Source organism: Lepisma saccharinum, chromosome 16 (assembly GCF_977018435.1).
Source record: "Lepisma saccharinum chromosome 16, izLepSacc3.1, whole genome shotgun sequence".
In the NCBI taxonomy this organism is placed as follows: Eukaryota; Metazoa; Arthropoda; class Insecta; order Zygentoma; family Lepismatidae; genus Lepisma; species Lepisma saccharinum.
In genome coordinates this window covers 17,826,696-17,846,187 of record NC_139244.1, presented here as the reverse complement: position 1 = coordinate 17,846,187, position 19,492 = coordinate 17,826,696, and the positions used below count along the sequence as shown (strand labels likewise).

Sequence of the window (19,492 nt, the reverse complement as noted above, 5' to 3'; positions counted from 1 at the left end):
ATGATGCAATGCTTGTATTTATTGAACGTTATAATTCAATAAAAGCATTCCCTGAACCTAAATGATGAAATATGGAGATAACATAACAGCAGGCACGTGAAAATTGAGATAGTCCAATATAATCATTTAAAAAAAATGTTTGTTGTGTACGTCTGAAGGTTGCATGAGACGTAGAAAATACTACGAATAGTACGTACTCATGGTCTATACAGGTCAATAGCTGATGATAAGAATCTCAGCACGCTTTTTCTTAATGATTGTTGACCATTGCACCTTCTAGATAATAGAACTCCATGTGTTAAATATCCAGCTCGAGTTTTCAGTACATGAGAAGGTGTTAAACATGAAGGACTCACTTGCGACAGCTGTAAGTAGAGATAAAGCAATGCGATCATGTTTAGACTTGTGTTGAGTCAGCGCAATGTAAAATAACGCGTATGTTGCAAGTGTGTCATGTGGATCAACAATCTGTTGTGCCTTTGCACATGTATGGTTTACTATAATCGCTTAGTAAATGTGTTCAAAATGCACGATTCTAAAGGATTTAATTGGAGTCGTGAACTTGATGAAACAATTTACGTGTGCAAGGGTGGAAGCAGTGAAACCACGATATGGTTTACTGTGTATAATAATCATAATACGTTTCTGCCAGTGTTGAATGTACTTCTTGTTTCTCTAACAAAAATACACACGTGTGTAGCATGTGCATATTGTTTCTGTCCTTCACAGTTGCATATACAAGGCTGCCATGACACAAACAACATATCCTATTTCAAATTTCGTAAACTAGTCCATCTGCATTACACCCAGTGGCGTGCCCAGGATTTTCGAAAGGGAGGGTTTATGTACATTTTTTCGGGTAGTCAGCCCTCATTTCGCCATCTTTTCCTACGTTTGATGTTCCTTTTTTAGGAGTTCTGAGCCAAAGGCGGGGATTATAACCCCACGAACACCCCTTGGGCACGCCATTGATTTACACCCGACCATCGACGAAAGTGCGCACTTGACGGCAGTGTGAGAATTAACGGGGAGATTCACCCCACACCACACAAAATATTTATCCCCGGTAAAAGAAAATAATTTTTATCCCTGCCAGGGAATGTTTTATCCCCTCAAAGAAAAGGGAATTAAAAGCATATAGCATAACATTTCTTAACTATACAGGGTGTCATTTTAATGCAGGCCCGTAGCCAGGAATTCTTTGTAGGGGGGAGGCGAAGTCAATCCTAGAGGGGGCAAATTTTTAATATACGGTGTCGCATTGGTAGATATAGCAGGGTACACCGAGGCACTTGCCCCCTCCCCCAAAAGAGATAAGTAACAGAAAAGGGATGATATCTTTAAACTCTAACGAACAAAAAAAGAACTTCGCGCAACATGAAATAGCAATATTTCGATAATGACCTTTCCAGATTGCCAAAGAATATAAAGTTTAACATAAATAGGCTAATAGGGACTGTATCTACTTGATTTACAGGTCGATAATGTTAATATACGATTAATATGTACCAACAGCTTTGGGCCTCTCTGCAGAACTGATTAAGGGAGCCCTTTATAAATCATGTTTCATAATGATTCCCTCTAGTTTCCAGTATGCAAGATTTTTACGCACAAAGAAATCTAACGAGAATCCAATAACACCATTGTGTTGTGTTGTACAAGAAAAATCGAATGAATTAAATAATATTTGTTACATATTATTTGCACTTTGATGAATTGTGTAAAAATTTGTAATACTTCTTTGTACTTGCTAAAACATTAAAACATGGGTCCCTTAGTCCACCACGGACTCTATTTCCTTCAAAGGGGAACTACAGACAATGTTTGCCTACTGGTTATGTTAACCATTTTGCAAAATATTGTATGAATTATAGGTGAAATACATGTGTTTCACACCTGACAAACAAATAGGAATCCCTTGATTGATCAATTACTTTCATGGATTACAGTGTCATAATTAATATTTCATATTAAGTTTCATAGAAAGAAATTGTTTTAATAGGACGCAAATAATTTTATGGGGCGCCATGGCATTCTCTTTAACATTTTTATTTTATATAGATCGTTCGGCTCCCATGGCCGACTCCCGCCGCCCAATAGCTATGGCTCTGAACTTTGACTATAAGAATAGAATACATTGCGAGCGAAGCGAGCAAGAAAATTTTACGAAATGTACTTTTACTTGTGTAAAATTTGTAATCGAGGAGGGGGCAATTGCCCCTCTTTGCCCCTTGCAAGTGCCCTTGGCAGTCTGGAAGAAAAATGCAAGGAACACGTGAAAACTAATTCCATCATGAGTATCCAATTGTCCTGCTATTCTTAGTCTCTTACTTCAATGTTTGCTTCCCCTAGAATCCAAGGTCGGTAGGGGGGAGGACAATGCCCCCTGTGGTTGCAACACTTTTTATGAGTGTCTCTTCATCAATTTCACGTCATCGTTCATTGTTGCGATTAGCTAGAAGTGGCAGAAAAGCAACGCTAAGTAACAAAAATCAAATATCCATTCCCTCTATCACACGAATCACTATTACCAAAAGGTAGACTTGGGAAACAAAAATTTAAGCAGTTCCAAGTAACACATCCAAGAAAAACATCCGAACATATTAGGCACCTTTCATACAAGACTACTCAAAATGTCACAACGGTTCTCTTCTACTTACTGAAAATATTTTATGGCTGGACCATTAATGGACACAAATGATTTTTCAATTGTATTTGTTATACAGGGTGTCATTTTAATGGCGCTACATGTCAAATATTTGCAAATCTTGTTGCAAGGTTGATAGCTACAGGTGTGTGTCAGGATGCCTTGTGGTACTTTTGTGCTGATAACGGAAGTATCCGAGGTTCGCTTTGTTATATTACAGCTAAAACATGTACAACCACAGTAACAATCTAATTATGAATCAGTAGCGAATGTACTGCCCTGTTCACAGTTGCAAACTATTACATGTGTATCCGGTGCATAGATAAACAAGCGACCAACCGCACCGAACCAACAGTACTGACATTTTACATGTATTAAAGTGTTCACAAGAAACTTGTCGGTAGGTTAGGTGGACCTTAGCAATAGAAATTTGGTCAAGTTTTCGATCGGTGTTATTAGTTCGATAGCTCATTTTGTGTATCCGTGTGGGTTTACTTAGAATGTAAATGTAAAGTTCAAATCACCAACCCTGAGACCTTCTGTAAACAAAAACACGTGCATGCAGAAAGCATTGCAAACTCATAGAAGTATATATATAAAATATTTATTGGTTGTGGACAAAATCCATGCACCAGTTAACAATTTATCAATTGGTATTATATACATGTATGCACATAATATTTACTCACAATTATTCCTTTCATAATAAATACTTTCCAAATTTCATTACACTTTTACAGAATTATATTAGACTTATTAAGATAATTTGTAAGAATATAAATTACCGAGGATGAAGGTGAAGTCAGTAAACAAGGCAGTGTCAGTGGCGCTTGATGTCCACTCCTGTGCAATTCCTGTAAAAATGGTTCTCTGTAAGTTTCATAAAGTTTGCATTGAAATATAATGTGGTTTGGAGTTGCAGTATATTCATTGCACAAACAAACTGGTGAAGTCACTAAATTCTTCTTGTAAAGGTGAGCTGCGGCGATAGTGTGATTTAACCTGCAGCGCATTATAGTTGTGAGGGAACTCCGGGAGAGTTGAATCTGTTTAAACCAACATTCCTTTGGAATTCTTTCTTGTATAGCATAGTAGGCCTTACCGCATTGAGTGCCAGTATTTGTCCACAAGCTTTGCCAGTCAGTAAATAGTATTTTTCTAGTGTGTGATTCCAAAACTACGGACGGAATCTTTATTGAAAGCGGCCGTTGGATTGTTTGATTCGCTGCATATTTCTCATAGAAGTAAAATAATCCACACGAAAATCCAGCGTTGTTACAGGATTCATTACATAAGGTAAAACAACGGCCAATTTGTAGTATGGGATACGCTGCCGCAAATGACGTCTCACTTTAAACCCAATGCTCTTTCTTTTGTACTTATTGCTTCACCTTTATGGTTAACTCTTTGCACCAATATAATCATTTCCCATAAATTTGGCTTCTTTCTTGCATGCGAATTGAATATATTTTACTTGCATTTTTTAGATAAAATGATATAACATGGTAATGTATATTTCTAAGGTTTGATATAGATAGGAGTGTATTTGAAATTTGTTTGTAGATTTTATATAAATTGTATCTTATGTAAATAAAATATATAATGGGCATAAACAGCCATATGCAATGCTGCAAGTCCAATAAATATATTGATGATGATTATCAAAACAAGACAAAGAAAGTTCGTAAATTTATTGCGGTTGGAAACTTTGACAAGCATCCTAATAACGATTTTTGTTCCGCCTAATATAGTGCACTTCGTAAAATAACTTGGTGACATGGCAAGGCAAGATAAGTGCGAACATTTCGTAGGAATATGCATTGTAACTTTCAATGAGCTTAGAGATTTGTGTACATAATGATATTTTATAACATTGGTTATTTTCTAAAAATAATCATGTGAACAGCAAGGAAGTAGTGCCACTTTCAACATGGCGAGTTCTATGCGTGCGGGAAGGTCTCTGTGTTCAGTGATACATCGAATCGGTGAGACGGTTTGTTTACAGAAGGTCTCAGGGTTGGTGATTTACACTTTAAGTACCTTACAACATTGGTTCTAACCTAGATCATTAATATTATGGTAACATTTACAGGTAATTTTGAAACACTTACTAAAGTTTACTCCCCCAGTTTTGGCACCCAATCGCCCCTAATGGTTAAATCATACATCAAAATGTGTATGGTGGTGTAATGTATTTTTGTTAGCCCACTTAAAATATATAATTAAAATAAATAAATGCATGATATATTTCGTAATGAATAGTATAAGTAGTGGTGTTTGTGGTGGGATAAACCCGAGAAAGTATGAACTCTCCTCAAGCAGGTTTGGCTATACTTAAAACTAGCTCAACATGGCCATATGAGTTTTTTGCTCTAGTGTGAAACCCCGTATAATCCAAGATTTTTGTAAAAAAGCCCTCATGGATTCCATGAGAAAGTATGACCCCCTCAGATTGATGAGGCTACACTTATAAAAGGCACTTTTGTGAGATTGTTGTCCATAAATTTGTTAAAAATATGCCCCTCTTTTGGCCACACCTAAAACTAGGCCACACACACAGACACACACACACACACACACACACACACACACACACACACACACACACACACACACATATTTATTTCTGGTTTAAGTTCAATTGGATACCAGCTTCAATTTGTTTATCAAATATTAAAACAATGTAATTCTTCTAGAATTGCTCCGTGACTCTCTCATTTCTTACATCATAAACATATGATTTTTCCCCTATGAGAATGACACTACAAATGGTGTCATCGGGTAATGCTTCGTGGAATTCACAGATAATTTTAATGTTTGTCCTGTCATTAACCACAACTTGTTTCCTTTTTGAAGTGTTGATTACAAACATGGGTCTCCGTGCTTTGAATTCATCTGGTGAGTAATACATATCAGTACTGCCAGTAGTGACACGTTTGAAAGCCGAAAATGCCTCATATAATTTAAGAAAATCATCCTTGGAAATGTCTAAATTGTAATTTTCTCTAGGAAAGACCTCATTTCTCCCATTTTTAAGATATATGTTCTTGATGTTGCAGTTATCAAATTTGCTTGAATTTTTTTCCTGATTGTTGTGTCTCCCAGTCTGAAACAGAACCACCACAAAATCCGGCATGTCGTATTGTATGCTGGAGAATGAATTTGTGGCATCAAACTCATAATATGTACCAGTGGCAACCTTCTGTACGCATTGATATGTGTAAAATTGCAGAGGAATTTGCGGATTTTTTAGGATATCAGCTTTGTATTTAAGAGCATAGCCGGCCTCATATTCAACAACCGGGATTCTTAACTCCATAGTCTGAATAATGCATTTGCCTGCATCAGGTAGGGTATTAGGCAGAGCTTCCCCTGTAGGGTTTATGGCACTGTACCTCATCAAAGCATTATCATCATTTGCAGCTCTTCTAAATGTAATTCTTAACCCACCCTTCCACATGATATCTTTGTAATCCGAGAAGAATCCTGGCAACAGGCGCATGGGGAACAGCACTGTGTGGCTCTTGGTTAATATCTTATCACCAGCTTCAAATCCACCGATTCTGTAGTATGAAGCCTCGGTTTTGGATAATTTTAATGTAGCCAAAGCTGTGGAGGTAATGCCTGGATAATCCACTCTGTTTATAACAACGCCATGCTTTCTGATCTCAATTTCAGAGAACAGATGCGGCACAAAATTGTCCACCAGTCTTATATTTGTATTTGCCGGATAATCTGTTCCATCGAGCTTTACAACATCAAATTTGATGTATAGATCTGCTCTGTGGGGGTGTATAAAGCCGTCCCCTACATCAAGATCAACCTCAATCTGTGTGTTGGGTTGATTTAAATTTGCAAATGTCCTCCTGTTTGGGGGGAACGATTGTAGCTCATAACTCTCAATATTTTCCATTGTATGTATTTTTATTTAAATGTTAATCTCTATGATTGCAGTTGTTGTGGCTCCAGCAAAATCAACTAATTCTTCTTTTTCATTAGTGACCATCAATTCAATGTAATCTATTCTATTATGGCACACAGGAAAATATAATGTTGGGGATGGATTGTAGATGATTGGCTCCATGAATTCGGAATTAGGTTTGAATGTTGCAATGATGCCGGTTTGTTTGTGAGTGCCTATGCCATTTGATTTGGTGATCATACCCTCGGCCACATTACAGTGAATATTCAGAGTCTCTATGGCTAAGAATTTAGGTATATTCATAGCAGTGTGTTTGATGGCCGGTTCAAGTTTTGTGTTGTTCTCAAAGCCCAACAGCTCTCCTATAGTACCCAGATGTACTGTCTCCGTAGCAGATACAATCTCTACTCTGTGAGTGACAGAATTTTGACTTAACACTATACCTCTGGGTAATTGAGCATTTAGAGTGGACAGATTATATTGCCCTGGAGTGATGACAATTTTTTGATCCCCTACTGCAATTGTGTTGTTGTGGTGTGTAATATTAGGGATCAAGTACATGCCGTAAAATGCTCTGAGAGCTATTGTTTTGGGATATACTATATCATCATGCAATTTGAGTTTCAATATTGAATTTTGGCTGGTGAGATGGAATACCCCCATGATGTTTTAAATACCACAAGGCTTTTTGAAAATTTTCAATTGATGGTTTATTTATTTGAGACATGTATCTGAGAACAGATAAACACAAATGTCCGCAATTAACATCTTTGAAGTTTTGAACACGGGCATTATTGTAATAAAGATTAGCTGATTTTAGATATTTTACTAAATTTTCAGGAGGAACACCTCCAAATGAATCAAACACAAATGCCTCATCGTTTAAATATTTAAGATAACAGATCCAGTGAGTGCCCTGATTTTTGTACTCATCCAAATTAACAATGCCACACTCTTTGTTGAGTGGTTGTTCCGGTAAAGAATCAGACATGTACACACCTCTAAAATGTTTGATGCCCAATGGCTTGATTAAAGCTTCAATATCTTGGTTTGTAAGCGGCTCTTGTTTTTTTTAAACTTATTCATGGCTCTCTTAACACCTTTGCCTTTTTTCTCCATTGCCAGGTTATGGCGCTTCTGCTCATCTAATTCTGCCTTATTCTTCTTGGCATCTATTACTGTTTTTGCTATGGCAGCTGATCCCCCAGCCAAGCTCCCAACAGCCCCGAGAGCAGCTAAGATGGCAGGGATGGTAAATATGAATCCCCCCACATGTGATTTTTTCTTGATTGCTGTAATTTTTTTAATTGGGGGGTACTAAGCAACAATTTCATACCATGGCCCTTTGCAAGACAAGAGCTTTTTTTCTTGCGCTGCTTTTTGGTCAAAAGACTGTCAATAGTTTTAAGAGATTTAAGACCTGCATAAGGTATTTGATACATAACACCCTTGGCCTTCATTGTAGGTTTATTATATACATATTTACAACCCCCACCCCAGTTTTTGTTTGGTGCTCATAGCTATGGTGGTTCCCAATGCTGCTATTTTCTCACTTAAAGAAGCATCTTTGCTTACAAATCTACCAAATGCAGCCTCTTCTAATTTCTTGTCTGCAACATGTCTCTTGTCAAGGTCGGTATGTGTGTTGTATGCTATGTCATGGTCTCTACAAGCAGCATCTAGGGGATTTACACCAGGATCACCCCTGTTTAATCTATGGTCCAATTTTGTACCTGGACCACAATACTGATAGCCTGGAATGTGTAGTTCAAATGGCAGCTTGTTTATAATGTCATTAACCAGGCCCCGACCCTCAGAAATATTCCAAAATTTGGGGGGTAGAGTATTAATAATTTTTATGAGATATCCAATCCCCTTAGGGTCATTCACTATAAAATTAGACAATTTTGTGCTTATCATGTCCATAATTCCAACCTTTTCATTGTAAAAATTGTGGTTCCCAGCATTTTCCTCCCCAGCTATCACCAATAACCTATCTACAAGTTTCCTGACATCATCAACCCAGACAAATTCTTTAGGCAGGGTGTTGTATTGTTTGATCCCACTGCCAGTCTTGATCTGTGACCATATGGGCTTGATTAAATTATTGTATTTTGCTCCACTGCTAGACTTGACTCTTTTTTGTGTGGGATCATTGTTCTGGTATAGAGCATCTGATTTTATTAATATTTCTTTGTAATATTCATAATCTTGATCTGTATAGCTGCCAGGCCTTTTCCTAGTCATCAGTTCCCACAACCCAGGTGTTCCGGGGTACTTAACAAAAGCACCTTTTTCTCCGAGACGAGATTCTGAATAAACAATCAGATCATCCCCCATAAAAGTTACTCTGAAATTGCCAATTCTATGTATGATGCTGCCATCAAGCTCTGTGTCGGCATATAAGCCAAAAACCTCATCTTTATTGTCTTTAGGTGTGGTTAAATATTTTTGAGCAAGAAGACCCAATTCAATAGGATCCTGTGTAGCTTCAATTCTTCTAGGAGCAATAGGACTAGGTGTATGAATACTGGAAAGTGGGGTGAATGGATAATCTAATATGTTCCTTGCAGCTACAGGTACAAGCTCCGTGATCAAATCTTGATTTTGCTCTGTAACAGTTTTGATATTCTTACCTAAATTATTAATAGCATCAATTACAGGCTGTTCTGTTTGTTTGTGTTTTTCATAAATTCCACGGTTCTCTGATTTCCATCCCTTAAATCTTTTTACAAGATAATCTCTTAATTTAAGATCATCAATGACTGGTCGTTTCATGGTTGTTTATTTATGTCTCAACGTCTAGAAAATTGTTGATTTTATTTCTGTATTTGCCAGTATTAGGTGTTCTTGTCATATCAATTGTGACAAACCCATAACTATCCTGGTTCCAGCACTTGCTGCAAAACTTGGAAAAATCATTGTAGCTCAAGTCCCCACCTACATATTCATCGTGTATGTGTTTGAGGTTGGTATGATCTTGATGAAACACACATATAAAATTGCTGTTGTCTCGGATCAGCTGCTTCGGAATTTTAGAAAAAGTCTGTGCCAGGTAGAAGCAATCAATGTTTTTGTGTCGGCCCTGTGTAAAGAAATTTCTAACCTTGTTTTGATTATCCAGTATAATATCATCAAACACAACAACAGAATTATAAGACATTCATGAAGTGGCTTAACATCTGGTTCAAAAGTAGCTATATCCAATCCATCATATAGCTTCATCAGCTGCTGATATTTTAATTGTTCCAAGCTCTTTGAGAAAACATACAAGTGCCTGTTTTTCCAGTCTAACCAGTTGGGTGCCAATAAAAAATTATCAACCATTAGTGTAGTTTTACCACAAGCAGATGGCCCAACAATAAGACACCTAATATTATCAGGCAGCAAGTTGCCATTTCTCTTATTCTGCTGTTCAGGTTCTGGCAGCCTTTTTATAACATCCCAGGTGCTCATATTATCACTTTGTTTGCATCGATCCAGCTGTTTTCCGGATGACCCAGCCATTTGACAAATAACTTGTTGCCTTTTCTGCGAATGATTTTTTCTATGAGATATGTGTCGGGCTGTTTAGTTTTGCTGAGCTCTTGTTCATAGAATCGGCCTTTGAGAATTTCTCCTCGGTGATCTTTTATTATATATGTGTTAAGGGTCCCGGGTTTAACTTGAACCACTGTAAATAATTCGGTGCTCCAGTTTCTCGTAAAGCCTCTTTTGAATAAGTGCTTATATTTGCTGATTCTTACTTGTTCACCCACCCTGTATTTGGCCTTTCTTGTTGTTGGCTGGTATCTAGGATAATAAACAGTCCTGATCAATTTTTGCTCATCAGATGAAGTTACTTCAGAGGGTTTCATGTTGATTGTGGAATGAACCGAGTTGTTATATTTATGTAGAAGTTCGGGAAGAATATTAATCCATTTATAATTACCTTGCAGGGTAAATTGTTTATACATAAGATTTTTTAAGGTTCTGTTGAATCTCTCTACAATTGAGGCTTTGAGGTCACTGTAACTCGAATAATGTTTTATTGCCTGGCTTTTAATAAATTGTTGAAACACTGAATTATAAAATTCTTTGCCATTATCTGTTTGCAAATAGCGCGGTGATCTTCCTGAATGATTGATGATTGTCCTGAGGGCTTCTGTAACACATTTTCCAGTCTTGGATTTGAGTGGCACAGCCCAGGCAAATTTTGAAAATGTGTCTATTACAGTGAGTAGATACTTGTAGCCCTTGTTGATTTTGTCTAAGTTTTTCAACTGCCCACTTGCCATTTCAATCAAGTCGCTCTGCCATAAATCATCTATGCCCTTTGTGACTACTGGCAGTCTCTTATAATTATGTCGGGCTTGTCTGTGTAATTCATCAACAATAATTTGTCTAGACATAATATGAAAACAAGAATATTGCAACTATAGGGTGTTCAGCAGCTGAGACTGCAGGATTTTCTAAATATAATTTGTCCCCTATTTGTATTTTAAATTCCAAAGTGCCATCATCTTCAGTATAGGCTGTTTCTAATGTATCGGGGTCTGTAAAATCCTCTAACTCTACACTGGTGATTTTTTGTTTGTTGTCAGCATTTGTTATTGATAAGGTAGGGTAGTGGTGTGCCTGTGGCTGATGCCAATATTTGATCTTGATTGGTCTCAGTGTGCCTCCAACAAAAAACTGGTAATAAAATTGTGCAGGGGACAGCATATATATTTTGCCACCTGGTGTAAATGGTGAATCATATTCTTTGTTGGGGATGCTGTACAATTCAAGAATTACTGTATGTTTTGGATTCTCGATTATGCCTGTTATTTCCTTTTCTGCTGTAAGCAATCTGCTTGTTACAGATTCAAGGTGCTCATTGATGGTCCTAACAACATCATCATGGCCTGGCTTGATTTTTACGTCCACAACAAGTTTTTTGTATTGTTGCACAATCTCTTGAAGCTGGGTGGCAAAAACAGACAGAGCATTTGCTTGATTGGATTCCATGGTTCCTAGCTGTTGCTTGATATTAGCTACAATTTGTTGCAAATTTTCAACAACTGCCAATTTTGAATTTTGAGCAGTAAGATCATGGACCTGTCTTCTGATATCCTCAAACAGGGCATGCAGTTCATTAATATGTTGATTGGTTGGAAGAGTGGCCACTGTCTGTGTGAGTTGTTTGATCTCTGCCTGGATATTCTTGATATCTTCTGATTTCAATATGCGATTCACTGCCCTCTTAATATTTTTAAGTTCCTGTGATGTGGGAAGATTTGATACTGTATTTTGTAAAAATTCAAGTGCCAATTTCACATTGTTTAATTCAGAAGCATCAGCCACATTTTGCATAGCATTTTGGAGCAGGGCTATATCTGCCTGAGTGGGTGTTGATTGTTGTAAAATTTCAAGTTTTGTTTGGATATCATCTATCAAGTGATGAAAATGTGATAGCTCAGACTCAGTGTTGAGGTTTTCAAGCTTTGTGATTTGTTGCTGGACACTGACAAGGGTATCTACAATTCCAGGCAATCGGGATTCTAGTACATTTGTCAAATCACTTTGCACTGCTGCTATTGTACCTTCAAGATGGGTTATGGTACTTTGAATTTTTCCAAAATCTTCATATGTTTCAAGTTGCAGCTTAATATTTGCAACACTCCGAGTTATTGCATTCAAAGCATCAGAAGATGGCAAGTTGTTCATAAAATTTTCAAGTGTCTCAATTTTTTCTTTAACCTCGGCTATGGCATTGTGCAGAGGATCCAGATTAGGTATCTGGAGTGACTGAATCTGTTCCTTTAGAGTGGAAATCACTAGATCAAAATCTTCCTGTGATTTTATGCTTTTGACAATTGTTTGGAGCTGTGTCTGGACATTATTTATCTGCTCTTCCAATTGTTGTTTCAATTGCTCAGAGTTGTTAGCCTGGGTCTTAAATTTGGCTTGAAGAGCTGCTACAGCTTCTTCTAAACTTTGAAAATTATCTAATGTTGCCAGATCAGTATATTTCTGAAGCAGCAATTTGAGTTCAGAATCAATTTTAAGAAGAGGGTCCATGCATTGTGATTGCAAATTTGTAATTTCTAATTGAAGACTGGCATTGAGTGTGGTTTGTAAAGCTTGTAAATCACTTCTTAATTTCTTGACTCTGACATCAAGCATCAGAATCTCATCACTGTGATCTTCATGTCTTGTATGGCCAAATATATCATTAGGCATTTTTGTTTAAGTGGTTATTTATTATAGAGTATCTGATTCTTAATTCTATAAAAAAGGGTATAAGCTTGTCATATGATCCAGGGACCTCAATATATAAGCAGTCACCAGCAGAAACAGTATATACAGTGCCAGAAACCATGTTTGAGTGCTTGATTCTATAAATATTTCTCCCTACTGAAATCTTGACATCACCCTCAGGGGTTGTAATAAATTGTAATTGACCACCTACAGGTAATTGGTAATGATTTAAATTATTGTTAAATATGTACAATATTTTGCCTGTTTCATCATCATTATCTGTAAGTATGCTGTTCAGATGAATAATTAACAAGCCACTCAGCTTAGACAGCATATCAGAAGAGGGTTGTGGTGTTGGCAGATCCATAATAGCCTGTTTTTTGAACCCAAATAAGTTCATAGGCATGTTTATTTATTTCAAATCATGCTCTGTGTTTGGGCATTGTTTGCCATTTTTCAAATCACAATGCCCCCAAGGTAGAGTATGTATGCAACATGATAAAATGCATCTCTTATCATCATGTGGGTCCAGGGCCACTTTTCTTACAATATTGCTAGTCAACAAGTGATCCTCACTCTGAATTCTATTTTCTGATGTTCTGATTGAACTCTGGGATTTGATGCAATTTTTATAATCTTCAAATACAAGATCTTTTTCCACAGTAACTCTGCCAATACCCTTGGCCTTTTTGACAACAGCACTACATGTTTTAAAACTGTACACCTTGGCACTTAACCCAGCAAATTCCACAATAGCATCACCACATGTCTCATCTTTTAACTTGCCAGGCACCTTTTTGTTGTGGGGATGTTGAATTATTGTATGTTCACTGGTATCAAAGTATTGAAACAATTCAGGCTGTGCAATATCTTGATAAACATCTTCTGTTTGAATATCAAGAATAAAACTATCCGTGTCCATGTACAATAATTTTACACGATCACCATAAAAAGGTTTCAGCACATCATAATACAATGTTAACATATGTAATTTGGACAATTCCAATATTGCAGCCCCTACGTAAATAGGTTTATCAAATTTGATCTTTGTTTTCATCATGTTGAAAAGTGCCATGTGCTCATCATAAATTCTTCTGTAATTGAAGTTGGGCTTTGCAACCAATTTTTTGCTCCGGCTGGGGTCAGTAATTATTTTAACATCGGTATGTTTTCTGACATTTTCAATAGTTTTGCCATACACTGAATTCACCATCAATTTAAACAAGCCCTTATCAAATTGGCTCTTTGCAGATGTTCGAAGCTCCGTGTTTGTATCAATATATGATTTCAACCATTCTGAGTGCCTGAACCTTAAGACTTTGCCAACTTTGGTCACTTGAACACCATGTTTCATCAGGAACTGGAGGTTTTTGTAATATATGACATAACCCTGTTTCGGCTCCAGAGTCATCATGAGTTTCTTCTGTTTAGAGCCAGGTGAGCACTGAACCTCGGAAATTGGGGGCAGATCAGAAAATTTATTGTGTACATTATCAGGAAATGTCAGATCAACCTCTAAGAAGAGGCCATAGTCACTGTCATCAAAGTCCTGAAGATCTTCAATATTGAAATCTTCAACCCATTCAAGCCCTGCATATGGCAGTTTATCCATCATGGCATAACCATAGAGGTTGTTTGCATCTACATACGTTATATAATTTGATGGCCGTGCTGGATCATAATCAGGCATATGCTTGTTATTTGCTCTGGCATATCTCTGGGAACATTGCACCATCCCACCTCTTATACATTTCTCCATAAACAGATACATATCTTGATCGTGGATCAGATCCAATTGCTTTTTGGTGTTGAAAAACATTGCAGACCATGCTAGGCCCGGGGCACTGTAAAAATATACTGGGTCCAGTCTATAATTTTGCATGGAAGATTTTCTGAATGCCTGCAATATATCAGCTAAGAGGGTGACATCAAGTTTTAAATATGCCATGTGATAATCACCAAATGTCTTGCATTTTAAATTGTTCCACATCAACTGAGCATGGTGATAATCATCATCAGTGATTCCAGATCCTCTGATTTTGCTGTAGAACTCTTCTTGTGGTGGCAGGGAACACTCATCAAATTTAGAAAAATCTGTGACATAGTCATATGGATATACACCCTTCCGCCTAATTAATTTCAGGTCCTGATTTGGAAACAATGCACGTGTGATTTTGAATTGATCATCAGGTAATTGAGAGGCCAGTGTAGCCAGGCTAGCAGATAAAAATCTGTAAGAATCAAGAAATCTTATGTGAATAGGAACACCATCAACTTTAATTATCTTGCTAATAGATATATATTTTTCATCATTTTCAGCTAAAATATTTAAATTCTGCTTCTCAAACCCCTCGTACCTGATCAGATGATGGAAATCATAATTGGATGCTCCGTGGCAAAATATGGGGATAAATCTTGGTCTCTGGATCTTAATATTACAGCTATTACACAGGGCCTGTTTATATCGACCATCTGTATGAGAATGGTGATGAACCTTGATATTTGTATCTGAAAATTCACAATCACATACCGGGCATTTTTCTGCATTGTTGAAATCTTCAATCTGTTCCTCTGTTAAAGGCAACATAGGCTTTGATATTAATAAAATGTTATATGCTATGTCACGGCACACATTTTCTATTCTATGTGCAAATATTTTGATGGCATCTGGTCCCATGTATGAAAATTCTTTACTAACAACACCATCCTGTACAACCACATAACAAAAGCTGGAAGGTTCATGCAGCTGGTATGGTGTAATTGAAGATTCTTCGGGATCTGGATTGCAGAATGCAAGAGATTTGAGATTTGATTCAGAATCCCAGACAATATATGCTGGGTGTTCCAACAAGGCTTCATACTTTTTGAATTTGCAATTTTCACTTGGATTGGGCATCACCATATGAACAGGTTTATGGTTCCCACAGTATTTCAGATGCTCAATTAACTTGTTTTTTGCAATTTCTGCACTCTCTTCACAAACACCATTCACCATTTTTCTACCATCAAATTCAGTTAAACATCTTCTGCACAACTTGAATATTTTTTTATATTTGTCTAGTTGTGTTCTCACTAAAGCTTCAAGATTATGTATCAGAGTGTAATGATATGTACCATCCTTTTCAATTAAGAGCAGATCAATCGGAATTGCAGATTCATCATCAAATGTACTGATTCTGAGAGGTGCTATCAAGCAATTGCCAGTGGAACAAGTAAATACATTAATAGATAATTGTTTGCCATTGATGTGCCTGGCCCTTTTTTCAAATTTATCAATATTCTGAACAGACATTGGATATTCCAAACCCTCCATTGCATCATCAAAAATATGTTCATGCTGTTTGTAATAACTTATTCTCTCAGGATGCCTTGAAACTAGAAACAAAGCAGCTAATATACACCACAGAAAACATTTCTGGTCGGTATTTTCAATATTGACCACGGCTCTTTTGTTTTTGATATTGGCAGGTAATGGCAGATATGTAGAACCTTTTAATGGGCTGAATTCAGAAATATTAACATATAACTTGTGCGGAGAGCCGCATAGGGTCCATCCGGACTCTTTTGCTGCAAATTCAGAGTGTTTCATATTCAATTGATCTATCAACCTGCATATTATTTTGTCCGAATTTGTATTTGAATATACAGGTACAGTTTCTGTTACGTGGGGGTGTATAAATTTTGTAGCGTTTGGCTTCTTATATTGTGTATACAATTTGAGGGATAGCTTATAAGAGCCATTTTGTGCATTTAGAATTGCCTGGAGATCAGAATTTATACTGTTCAAGAAATTCTCAATGCCACATCTTGGCTCTGATACAAAACAGTGATCCCTTAATTGACCGTTAAAACTGCTACGGATGGGTTCATAGCGTGGCTGCTTTGCTGCTCTGGCATTAAGAGGTGCTTCGTGCCTTCTTTTCAGACCAGATGTGGATGGTTGTGCAGAGCAAGTATTTTTATGTTTATATGTGAAATATTCCATGTTATATTTTCTATTGCATTTGGGGCAAATTTTTGTGGGAGTTCTGTATTTGTCCGGGTTACAAATCTTTTGATGTTTGGCCCAATTGGGGCTGGATATATTCTTATTGCATTGATTACAATATTTTTGATTCGGCATTTTTGCTGTTGTTTATTATATACAATTTCCTGGGATTCAATTCAAAGCTCTATGCTGGATCAATTGGGCTTCAGCACTGTACTTTGTGTGTGTGTATATGTGTGTATGTGTATTAATATTTTTGGCTTTGGTATTTATATACAATTTCTTGGGGTTCAAATCAAAGCTCTATATTGGATCAGTTGGGTTCAGCATTGTGCTTTGTATGTGTATGTATATATGATCTTATTTGGGTTATTCTGCCAAATTATATGCTTCAAGTCTCCTATACTTTGGTGGAGCCTGTTCAGGTTCTGCCCCCCCCCCACTTGTGGGTTCCACTGCCAATCCAGCAATGGTGAAGAATCTGCACTGTGCCCTGGCTTATATAGTTTTACAGAGCCAATAGAAACACTGTGGGGGTGCATTCAGAAACATGAGATATTCTCTAACATTTTTGCCGAAGTACTTTCTTCTGAATGCACATCCCGTTTTTCTGCTGAGCGTACATGCAATCCAGACCGCAGCGCCATTTCCCCACTGCAGGGCGGTGTGTGCGTCTGGAACTAATCGATGTCAATAGGGAGAACAGCGCCGCGGCGATCATTTCATAGGGAGAAATTACAGGCAATAGAGTTCCCGCTCCGAGTATCGATCCCACCGCTTTGGGGCCGTCATGCGCACATATTGTTCAAGTATTGATCTTATACCCTCTCGGTGCTTGATTTTATATATGAATAGATTACAATAAACAAACTGAATGTAACAAATGCAAAATATCCCAGTTTCAATTCAATCCATTTATCTGAATTGAAGAAACCAACAATTCACATATCCCCATATCATTGTATGCTTGTCCTATTGGTACCTCTTTTGCTGGTGTGCAATTTTCTTGAAGAGTCCTAATAGGCAATTTTATTGAACAAACCTAATAGAACAAGATACAGCGGTATGAGAAATATGTGAATTAAAGATATTTTAGTAATATACGACGTCTAAGAAAGGCATATTCGGCTCCAAAGTACTTTGTTTATTGCTTATTACCATTCCCTATTACTGGCAAAAGAAGTTAAAAATATTGACATAATGAAAAAAATTGACTTGTTCCCAAGTGTTCACCGAGTTCAGGCATTTGCACATAGATGGCTCTGTTGTTGGCAAAAAGAGTTAAAAATATTGACATATTAAAATAATTGACTTGTTCCCAAGTGTTCACCGAGTTCAGACATTTGCACATAGATGGCCCCTGTTGTTGTTGCTTATTTTTTTGGAATATCTCTAAAACAGGCAAATTTTGTTTACTGTTTTCTACAATTGGCAATACTGATATGTATTAGATACCATTTGTAGTGTTATTCTCATAGGGGAAAAATCATATGTTTATGATGTAAGAAATGAGAGAGTCACGGAGCAATTCTAGAAGAATTACATTGTTTTAATATTAGATAAACAAATTGAAGCTGGTATCCAATTGAACTTAAACCAGAAATAAATATGTGTGTATGTATGTGTGTGTGTGTGTGTGTGTGTGTGTGTGTGTGTGTGTGGCCTAGTTTTAGGTGTGGCCAAAAGAGGGGCATATTTTTAACAAATTTATGGACAACAATCTCACAAAAGTGCCTTTTATAAGTGTAGCCTCATCAATCTGAGGGGGTCATACTTTCTCATGGAATCCATGAGGGCTTTTTTACAAAAATCTTGGATTATACGGGGTTTCACACTAGAGCAAAAAACTCATATGGCCATGTTGAGCTAGTTTTAAGTATAGCCAAACCTGCTTGAGGAGAGTTCATACTTTCTCGGGTTTATCCCACCACAAACACCACTACTAGTATAACTTGAAAATTACATCCAATTGGAAATCACACAGCTTGGAAATATATTAAGTAAAATAAAAGTGAAAATATGTGTAAATATTATTATTACTATTATTATTTTGCAGAAATCCCCCGAAAAGGGGCTCACGATTTTGACAGCGGCGTTCTTCATAGCTGCCGAGATGGGGGGAAGTGGAGTACTCGCTATGTCGAAGGCTGTGGTCGACACAAGTAAGTGAAAACCAAAACTCGTCATTAAACTCAGAACAATTTTTGCATAAGGTGTAGAGTTTCAAATGTAGGATCAATAAATGTTTTCAGTCTCACGTGATGAATGAAAACGTTTCGATTTCAAGTTTAGATTTTCACCAAAGTGTTTTATCATTTCGCGACTGCGTTTTTCATCTTCAATGAGATATTGCCAGTAAAGTTCGTTCGTGTGGGACAAAATATTTTCAGGTGGACCAGTGGCGTGCCCAGGATTTTTGAAAGAGTGTTACGTATACTTTTTCTTTAGTAGTCAGTGCTAATTTTGACTTCCTTTCCTGTCTTTGACGTTCTTTTAATGGGGGGGATACTGGGCCAAAGGGAGGTTATGACCCACACAAATACTTTTTGATCATCCTTTGGGCACGCCACTGGTGACTGAAGTGAACATTGCTTTTATGGTCATTGTCACTATTCTTTTTCCCTTTTTCTTTCCCTTCTATTTTATCTATTTCCATGGACGTCGACAGAATTTTTTCAAGCGGTGAGTACGTTGATATAAGTGAAAATATTAC

At 37.1% G+C, this 19,492-nt stretch overlaps 1 protein-coding gene across 1 annotated transcript in view; it reads left to right on the top strand.

Annotated features, from left to right (window-relative positions):
* Nucleotides 1-7,610: 7,610 nt before the first annotated feature.
* The window catches only part of LOC145999961 (uncharacterized), a 29,654-nt gene continuing 17,772 nt past the window's right edge, over nucleotides 7,611-19,492 (top strand). Inside the window, exons 1-2 of the mRNA XM_083137251.1 lie at nucleotides 7,611-7,621; nucleotides 18,836-18,941. Of these exons, the coding sequence (XP_082993377.1) occupies nucleotides 18,893-18,941 (49 nt within the window). The 5' untranslated portion in view covers nucleotides 7,611-7,621; nucleotides 18,836-18,892. The remainder of the gene's footprint in view (nucleotides 7,622-18,835; nucleotides 18,942-19,492) is intronic.